Genomic DNA, 10,616 nt, shown 5'->3' on the forward strand with positions numbered 1-10,616 from the left:
TACTTTAAAGTCTATTTTGTCAGAGATTAATATTGCCACTCCTGCTCTTTTTTGAGTGTTGTTTGCTTGATCTATTTTTTTCCATCCTTTGAGTTTTAGCCTGTTTGTGTCTTTAAGGTGCGTCTCTTCTAGGCAGCATATAGATAGATCATGCTTTTTTATCCAATCTGCCACTCTCCGTCTCTTTATTGGTGCATTAAGTCCATGTACATTCAGCGTAATTATTGATAGGTATGAATTTAGTGCTGTCATCCTGATATCTCTTTTTGTGTGTTGTTCACAGTTTCTTTGTTCTCCTCAATTTTCTGTGCTGGGTCGTTTTTCTTTTTTTTTCATCTTTTTCTTTGTTGTAGATTTTGTGTTTGCTGGGTCTTTATGTTTTTCTACTTTTTTATTTTGATTTGTAGGATTGTTAGAGTCCTTTGTGGTTACGTTAATATTTACCCCTATTTTTCTGAGTTTATACCAGTCTTTTAATACTTTATATCACCTTAACTTCCCCTCCATATAAAAAAATCAATGTCTCCATTTTTAAGTCCCTCTTTTTTGTTTTAATATTATCCTTTTTTACATATTGATATCTGTTTCCCTATTTTCAATGTTTCAGCTTTGATGTATTTTCAATATCCATATCTGAGTCAGTATCTGGTTGCTCTCTCCTGTGTTCTAGTCTTGCATTGTTAGCTTGTGTTACTGATTATCTAACCGTAGGACTCCCTTTAGTATTTCTTGTAACTTTGGTTTGGTTTTTGCGAATTCCCCGAACTTCTGTATATCTGGAAATGCCCTAATTTCACCATCATATTTGAGAGACAGTTTTGCTGGATATATAATTCTTGGCCGACAGTTATTTTCCTTCAAGGCTTTATATATGTCATCCTATTGCCTTCTAGCCTGCATGGTTTCTGCTGAGTAGTCCGATTCTAATTGACTCTCCTTTGTAGATGACTTTTCTTTTATCCCTAGCTGCTCTTAAAATTCTCTCTTTATCTTTCGTTTTGGCAAGTTTGATTATAATGTGTCTTGTTGGCTTTCTTTTGGGATCTACCTTATGTGAGGTTCGACGAGCATCTTGGATAGATGTCTTCTCATCTTTCATGATATCAGGGAAGTTTTCTGTCAACAAATCTTCAACAATTTTCTCTTATCCCCCCAGTTCTGGTACTCCAATCTTTCGTAGGTTATTTCTCTTGATAGAGTCCCACGTGACTGTTAGAGTTTCTTTATTCTTTTTAATTCTTTTATCTGATTTTTCTTCAAATAAGTTGGCGTCAAGAGCTTTATCTTCAGTGTCACTAATTCTAACTTCTACTGCCTCAATTCTGCTCCTTTGACTTTCTATTGAGTTGTGTAATTCTGAAACTTTATTGTTAATCTTCTGGATTTCTGATTGCTGTATCTCTGTGGATTCTTGCAGCCTATTAAATTCGGCATTATGTTCTTGAATAACTTTTCTAAGTTCTGCTACTACTTTGTCTGTGTGTTCCCTGGCTATTTCTTCATTCTTTCGAACTTCCTTTCTAATTTCTAGAAGAGTTCTGTATATTAATCTTTTGTGTTCTGCCTCTGTTAATTCCAAGAAGTTCTCTTCCTCCAGAGAATTTATTGATTATTTTGGGAGCTTGCTGAAGCCATCATGGACTGCCTCTTTATGTGACTTGATATTGACTATTGTCTCCGAACCATCAATAATTTATTACAATTTGATTTTGTATTTGTTTGGTGAGACCTAGCTTTTTATTTTGTTTTGTTTTGATATGCCCAAATAGCCTGCTCATGTGCACTAGTTTGATTTTTGACACCTTTGGATGTCTAATGTTCTGTCACCAGGTAGTTAGTTCTGTAACTAAGTATGTGTACATGGAGTCCGTTAAATTTTCCTGTATGGGTTCAGCTCAGGTGTTCAGGCGGTCGGTCACCAAGTGTGTGATGCAGGCTTTCACCCCCAGTCCTAGAGAGGCATGGGTGATTGGTGCAGGCACTGGACTTTGGCTGTGGTAGGGGATCACGCGCTGAGCCAGGCAGGGGGCCAACGGCTGCCCCTTCAAGTCTGAAAGGAAAGCGTGTTCCTATTCTCTAGGGTGAGTAGGTAGGTGAGTTTTGCAGCCGGACTATGCACACCCCTCTCTGTTGGCTGTAAAGACTTGAGGGCACCACTTTTTCTTGGACTCCTGTAGCAGGTGACTAGGCACTTTAGGTGATATCACCAGTCCTCAAGCCCCTGCTGCAGATCGATAAAAGTGCCTACTTAAGGGACAGGGCTGTTTCAAGGGTCACAAATCTGCCAGTTCACAGCTGAAGGAGTTGAAGTTAAACTTCAGATGTTTGCCCTGTTGTACTGTGGTAGTGAGGACTAATGCTGTTAAAATGGGTCCCCACAAGTCTATACAGGGGTATAAGGCACTCAGAGTCTGCGGACCCCTGCTACTTGTGCCTAGCAAAGGAGCTGTGCCGACCCTGTGTTCCTGGCTTAGGGGAGCCAGTAGCTTATTTGTTCCCTCTCCAAGGTCAGGAGAATGGGTCCGGGCGCCTTTTGGGATCTGCTTCCGGCCCAGTGGACTCCCGGTGCAGAGTGCGGAGGGAGGAGGTAAAAGGGAGAGAGGCTTTTCCCAAAGGGGCTTTTTTTTTTTTTAATCCCTGGAAAGGGTGCACGCATGTACTTACCTTAGCCTCTTGGGAGCTGCTTTTCACTGGTTCGGAGTGTCCGAGCAGAATCGCCGCTGCCGGGTCTCTCTCGATGTGGAAACTGCTTCCCGAGCACGCGCACAGTACAGCTGTTAACCTGCTTCACTGCGGACCAGCGTGGCTGCAGCGCTGCCATTTCGCTGCCGTGGCTCTGGAGCTCTTTGCCTCTTCCAAAGCATCTGCCTCTCCGCTATCACTCAGACAGATTCCTCAACTTTGCCTTGTTCAGGGCTCCTAGATATGCATATAAAATCAGATCAGTTGTTTTTCCAGGTCTTTGTTGTAAGGGGGATATAGGAAGCGTCTAACTACTTTGCCATGTTGGCCACACCTCCCTAAACAGTGTTCTTAACATATAGCGCCAATAAAATAAACCAGATTTGTTTATACTTGATTTAAACTTTACTCTTTAGACCAGTATAAGTTCATCATCCTTCATATTGTGTTTTGGTGACTGAGAATTAAAAGCTAAGGTCTAGAGATGTTTTCTTTTTCTTTTGCTATGGCAAGAAATGCTAATGGAAAGGTAAATCTAATACATGGAAATATTGGGGAGTAATGCATTCTTTTTTCCCCAAAAAGCTTATTAAAATTAACAACTTTTAATAAGTATTATGCTTCCAAATGGCTTTCAGCAGTATGTCAGCAAACTGAAACAATGACAAAGAGGAAAAAAAAGATTTATAAAGCCCAGGTATTTATTTCACAGACATCAGAATTTCCAGGGTTTTATTCAGGTATCTGCAAGAGCTAAACAGCAGCTGAAACAACAGAAAATGGAAGGGAAAACAAAGCAGTTATATCTGCCCTGTTATAAAGAGTAAATCCCATATCCAAAATGTTTGCGCCGCTACTCTGGACATAATATTTATCAGCATTATGTCATAGAATGCAAATCTTAGATTCACTTTGAGGTGAGAGTCACAAATACAGAACTAAATCCTACTGTCAGGGGGCAAAAAAAGTTGAATATTTTGCCAAAATTCTCCTTGCCTCAATAAAAGATAATAAGATCGTACCTAATAAAACAGAAATTGTTGAAATTTAGGCATTCGCCAAGAACATCAATCTGATGTATTTGTTTCAGGGAGAGGAATTCAATATCCTTATAAGAGAAAGATCACAAGTATTACCCTCACATGCATGGGAAAGACCCACTAAATGGGGTCACAAGTTCAGCTCTTTGATGGCCCATTTTCTATCTCCTTACTCACAATGTACCAGTACCACCTTAGAGCTTCTTAAAGTGTTGAGCTCTTGTTTGTTTAATGGATTCTTGCCTTCAGTTAGTTCTGGGGAGACGTGGTGAAAGATATGAAGTGAGTCTTGGCCACTGCCTAAACCCAAAGCCAGTATGTCAATCATCTTTATAGTCACTAATTCCAGAGTAGCTTCTAACACAACCAAGAGAAGTGCTTGGTATGTTTAAGTAAAAATTTATCAAACTTTTTTGTCCTTATACATATTCTTGTTTTTTTTTTTAAATTATAGAATATTCATCCTGAATTTATAAATCCAGATTATTATGTTACTAATTAGAAATCACAGGTTGAAAGTTTGTTACAGATTGTGAGTTTGTGTTATATGCTCTCACAGGGAGAAAAGTTTCTCCTTTATCTGATGTCCATAAATTCTAATCTATTAAATCAAATTTGTTTTTAATGGAACTCTTGACTGTTTTGTGGAATTTCTGAATGACTTTGAGTCATTAAAGATAACATCTGTAATACCCGTACATAAGTTATGAAGCATAATAGTAAAACAAACATCCATGAAGCCACATCCAAACTGGATGTGTGTATCTTAGCCTGCGTGACTCCACCCTCCAGATACAATGTCTTTGGTTTTGATTGCATGCTTTCCTTCTCTTAAAGAGAAATGTTTCCATTTATAATAACATCTAAATGAATAAAATGCCTAGGAATAAGCTTAACGAAGGAACTGAAACACTTGTACACTGATAAGTACAAAATATTTATCAGAGAAATTAAAGAAGATCTAAATAAGTGGAAAGACATCATGTGTTCATGGAGTGGAAGATTTAATATCATTAAGGTACCAGTACTACCCAAAGTGATCTACGCATTCAGTACAATCCCTATCAAAATTCCAACAGCCTTTTTGAAGAAATGGAAAAGCCAACCCTCAAATTCATATGGAATTGTAAGGGGCTTGAATAGTCAAAACAATCTTGAAAAAGAAGAATAAACTTGGAGGACTCACATGTCCTGATTTCAAAACTTGCTCCAAAACTTCAGCAGTGGCATAGGATAGACAAGTAAACCAATAAAATAAAATTGAGAGTACAGAAATAAACTCATACATTAATGGCCATTTGATTTTTTACAACCAAGTCCATTTAGTGGGGAAAGATAAATCTCTTCAACAAATGATTCTGGGAAGACTGGATTTCCACATGCAAAAGAATGAAGTTAGACTCGTACTTCACACTGTATACAAAAATTGCTTGAAATGGATCAGTGACCTAAATATAAGAGCTAAAACTATAAAATTCTTCAAAGAAAACATAGGGGTAAGTCTTCATAACCTTAGATTTGGCAGTGGTTTCTTAGATACAACACTAAAAGCACAAGATACAGAAGAAAAGTAGATAAATTGAATTTCATAAACATTAAAAACTTGTGTGCTTTAAGAAAGCAAAAAGACAACAAACAGAATGGGAGAAAATATTTGTAAATCATATATCTGACTTGGGTTTAGTATCCAGAATACATAAAGAATGTGTACAACTTGTCAATAAAAAGACAAACAATCCAATTTAAAATGAGCAGAAGGTTTGAGTAGACATTTCTCCAAAAGAGATATATTAACAGCCAATAAGTACATGAAAAGCTGCTGAACATCATTAGTCAATAGAGAAACACAAATCAAAATCATAGTGAGATACCACTTAACACCAGTTAGGATGGCTAATATGAGAAAACCACAAAATAACAAGTGTTGGCAAGGATGCTGAGAAATTGGAACCCCTGTGCGTTGCTAGTGGGCATGGAAAATAGTACAACCACTGTGGAAAACAGTTTGGCAGTTCCTCAAGAAGTTAAACATAGAATTACCATATGACCCAACAATTCTATTCCTAGGACATATTTACCCAATAGAATTGAAAACAGAGACTCAAATATTTATACACTAAAGTTCACGGCAGCATTATTCACAATCGTCAAAAGATAGAAACAACCCAAGTGTCCATCAACAGATGAATAGATTAACAAAACGTGGTATATGCATACAATGGAATATTGTTCAGCCATAAAAAGTAATGAAGTCCTGATACCTGCTACAACATAGATGAACCTTGAAAACCATATGTTAGACACAAAGGACAAATATTGTATGATTTATATGGAATATCTAGAATAGACACATTTATAGAGTCAGAAGGTAGATTAGTGTTGCCATGGGCAGGAAGAAAGGGTGAAATGGGGAGTTATTGTTTAATGGGTACAAAGTTTCCATTTGGGTTGATGAAAAAGTTTTGGAAATAGATAATAGTGATGGTTGCACAATATTGTTAATGCAGTTAAAGCTACTGAAATGTACATCTAAAAATGGTTAAAATGGCAAATTGTGTGTTACATGTATTTTGCAGTAACTTAAAAAAATGTTTTATTGCATTTATGTAACTCAAAATGATACGCTTTTGAATTTTGCATGTTTCTTTTGTGCTTTATGAAAAAAAAAGTATCACACTGCCTGTAATCTGATCACTTCATTTTTTGACTATTTTGTTAGAAGTGTTCACTCACTTACATTCTGTTGAAATATTTTATATTGGGGATATGCCATATGTTTTTATTATAAAGCTGAGGTAATTAACACAGGATTATATTAGCGCAGGGGTAGGTAAATTATCCAAGGGAATAGGATGTTGTTGTTACGTGTCGTTGAGTCGGTTCCAACTCACAGTGATCCTATGTCCAACAGAAGAAAACACTGCCTGGTCCTGCACCATCCTCACAATCGTTGATGTTTGAGCCCATTGTTGCAGCCACTGTGTTAATCCATGTATAGCCTAAAGGGAAATTCATGCATATTTGGAAACTTGATTCATGATAGAATTAGCATTGCAGATTACATATTATTTGGCTCAAACAGTTTCTACAAGGTATACTAGCATGTATATACAGAGATCTTTGTTGAAGGATGCTCATTACAGCATTGAGTATAATAGCAAAAGATTAGGAACTATCCAAATGCCTATCAGTACAAGACATTTAAAATAGATATTAAAATGTCTGTTATATATATTAAATTGGAAATATACAGTGGGAAATGATGCTTAAAAAACAGGAATCTCGTTCTCACACACTGCAGATGGGACTGATTAATTGGTGTCTTCTGGAAATCAGTATGGCAATATCTAACACATTTACTATATGCAAATCTTATGACCTAGAAATTTCATGTATTGAAATCTCTTCAAGAGAAACCTTTGAACATGTTCTAAAGAAAGTGCACTCAAGGCTGGAAAGTGCCTGATTACTATAAAAACAACAAAACAGAATAAACCTACATGCTTATCAACAGGAGAGTGGCTAATAAACTATGGATACAGTTAAGCAATTTTTTAAAAATGAGATAGGAAGAACTTCTAGTAATGATGATGGAATAAAATGGTTGTGTGAGTCTTCCCACAGTTAACAGTTATAAGATCTGGGACAAATAATCTTTTTAATCTATCTTTAAATGCCAGAAAGTATCCAAAGGTCGAGAGGAGCCAGAGGAGAGTATATTCTTGAAAACTGCAACTGGAAGGCGTGAGGACTGAAAGTTTGTGGCTTTCTGGCCTGGGAGGACTCCCACTTCTTATGATTATGGCAGCAGAAAATGACCAGCAGAATACTACAGTATTTCTGATGGGAAAGAGACTTTGGGGCTAGGAGAGCAACTGGAAATGTAAATGGGGAATCCTGGAAAGGAGAAAATTACAGGAGTGAGACCCAAAATCTGAGCATAAGCTCTGCCCAAAGCCCAGGCTCAAAGCTACACTGTGCGTGTGCAAGCAAGATCCCAGGGAGACAGGCGAAAAAGCAGCAGAGACTAGAGAGGGACCTACTCTTGAGAGCTGTAAGTTTGCTGATTTTTTAACTGAGTACGTTCTCTAAGCATAGGTGGCTTGGGCAGCATAAAGCTTTATTGGCTTGAGGTGTCATAGGACAAAGCCCAAGGCTAGCAGAGTAGCTGGAAATTGAAGAGGAATCCATACATGTAAGGGGACCTCAGAGAAGATGAGTCCCAAAATCTATACTCTGCCAAAACCGTTAACCGACCAAATTACACACATGCAGGGAAGACTCCCAACACCCGCAAGGACCAGGCTAGAAAAGCAGCATCTAGATACCATAAAAACAGCAGAGATATCAGGTACTGCATACTGTGGGGGAGACACAGTTCTGCAGTTTGAGTGCAAGAATGTTAACGTCCAACTAGAATAGCAACAGCAAATCCTCAGAAGATACAGTAGAGTCTTTTTATGTGGGCTTTCTGCTAAACATAATGCATAGTTTTGTTTTTTTTTTAAATTAACTCTTAAGATACTTCAAATTATAATCTTCCTGTGTCTCAGTTATTTTGAATATCAGTGAATTATAGAAGTGAAACTTAACAATTCTGATTTGAGGTTTTTGTTTTTTGTTTTTCTTTTTTGAGGGGGGATTGCTAGAAAGAATATTTTAATTTTTACATAAATATGACAGGCATATATTGTGAAATGGAATTTATTTGGCTTTCCTTTGGGTTCCTCCATTGTTCTATAATCTGTGGGCAATATGTTTTCATTGGTTATTTTTACACTATGGGCATATTTTTTAGGGCAGAAGAGTTAGAAATTTTTCTTGATACATTCAACAATCCTTATCTCCTAGAAAGTTCTTTATTGTATATAACCCCAATGACTTCAATTACTAAACCACCTGTTTTGCTCACTATATGAATTTATTACTGATACATTAAAACAACCCTAGAAACTCTCTACCTCAGCAGGAGGACCAGGTCAAATAATTTTCAACACCATAATATATTTTCCCCAAGAACTTTTCTCTAATTTCAGGAAATTGTTGATTTCCTCACTTAGCATTTGTTCTGTTGGACCATGTGCATGATGTAATTATGCTATTTATCCTTACTGCGTATTTCTTCTGTTACTTGCATCTGTGGTATTTATGTGATCTTTGTGAATGTTTGGCATGCACATTCATTAAGAACTGGCATTTTTATACTGTTTTATATTTTCCAGAATCATTCTGTTCAAACACATGGTTTATTTCTACAATAACTGAATGCCAGCATCAATTATAAAATTATGATTACTATAGATGATAGGCTAGAAATATTGACATAATTTTCACTTAGTTTAATGCACAATTTGATTTTCTAAATTGTATCATCTGAAAAGGTCTTTCAAGTGGACTCCTGTGAAATAATATTCTTTATCACCCAACTAAGTGTATTTTCTCTCTCTCTTTCTCTCTTTAATAACAAAATCAACAGCTTGATCAAGTTATCCGCCAAAGAAGCCTGTCCAGTTTGGAACTGTTCCTCTCCTGTGCCCAGAAACAGTTAAGTGCTTTAATAGCTACAGAACCGGTTGATATTGAGTAAAGAGAATCTGACAAGGTAGCCCACACTGGCAATGGATAAATCATTGGACCTCTAATATACATGCTGTGAACTATAAAGATGCTTTTGTTTTCTTTCCAAATCTTGGAGAAGTGATTCTAATTCAAGGATGAACCAAAACAATATTTGGAAGAACTATCAAGTGCTCTAATTTATTTTCTTTTGTTTTCTCGTTTACTTTTTCTGTTATTTTAGTGGTAGTGGTGGTAGTGGTAGTGGTAGTAGTAGTAGCAGAAAGTATGATAAGACCCAAAGCCATTGAAAAGTGCCACATTATTAAAAGTTAAGTGAACTTTATAGCCTCTGGTGACCCATTATATTGAATTTGGCAAAAGTAGCAAATATCTTGTTTCCTGATGACTCTTAATAAGATGCTAGAATGTAACCATACATTTATTTGATTTTTAGGATAGAAATAGCATGGATTTCAACGTTACCTATTTATCTATATAACTTGGATATAAAACACAGATATGATAGAGAATCATTCTGATATTATCAAACCTCTTCTCTGCATCTGAATCAATGTATTTTTATTGGTCTCCTGTAAACAGATAATACGTTTAAAAAAAAAAACACTAAAGATTATTATATTAATTCAGCCTTGATCTGATCTACCACTTAAACTAAAGGGGGGGGACATATATGTGATATGTGCTTATTTCATATTTCTGCTCTTCAAAGGCATTATGAATCAATCAATAAAGTAATTTTTCTTATGAGTAGAACCTTGAACTTGATCTCTAGAAAAAAGAATATAACTCAGCCATTTTTAGGAATTTGGGTTCAAATATAAGAAATATGCGATAGTTTCCCAATACTTCACAACATACAATTTATGAGCAGTGTGAGTAAATGTGAAATCATGAGTATTTCTAACATCAAAACTAAAATATTATTAAATTGTATGCAAATGTTTTATCTTATTTTTTGAAATGCTTCAACTTCATGTCTTTATACTTTTCTGGGATTTTGCAATGTAATAAAAACAGCTTCAAAACATATTTGGGTTTTTTTTTTTTTTCCTTGTTTGGTATAATGGTGCTTATATATACATCCCCCTGTGCTGTCAGGGTCTGCCCTTGGCAAATCCTGCCAACTATGCCAGTTGTGCAAACGAGTCCAGGGAGACTAAGATCATCCACTTCTGAAACCAAATTGTGTGGTAGATAATAAATTCCACTCAACACACCAGCTGTGCCCTGTGGAAATCTCAGCTTCCCTTCCCTGTTCAGTTCAGAACCCACCTACCAACACAGCCCTTCTCTCTCTCATACCCCAGCCACTTG

General features: G+C 36.5%; 1 protein-coding gene across 10 annotated transcripts in view; it reads left to right on the top strand.

Moving 5' to 3' along the window:
- Window positions 1–10,329, top strand: part of CCDC91 (coiled-coil domain containing 91) — a 432,308-nt gene extending 421,979 nt beyond the window's left edge. For all 10 annotated transcript variants that reach the window (XM_023738058.1, XM_023738055.1, XM_023738059.1 and 7 more), the window contains one exon: window positions 9,199–10,329. In XM_023738058.1, coding sequence (XP_023593826.1) covers window positions 9,199–9,309 — 111 coding nt within the window. In that variant the 3' untranslated portion in view covers window positions 9,310–10,329. The remainder of the gene's footprint in view (window positions 1–9,198) is intronic.
- The last annotated feature ends 287 nt before the right edge of the window (window positions 10,330–10,616 follow it).

This window comes from Trichechus manatus, unplaced genomic scaffold (genome assembly GCF_000243295.1).
Source record: "Trichechus manatus latirostris isolate Lorelei unplaced genomic scaffold, TriManLat1.0 scaffold00112, whole genome shotgun sequence".
Lineage (NCBI taxonomy): Eukaryota > Metazoa > Chordata > Mammalia > Sirenia > Trichechidae > Trichechus > Trichechus manatus.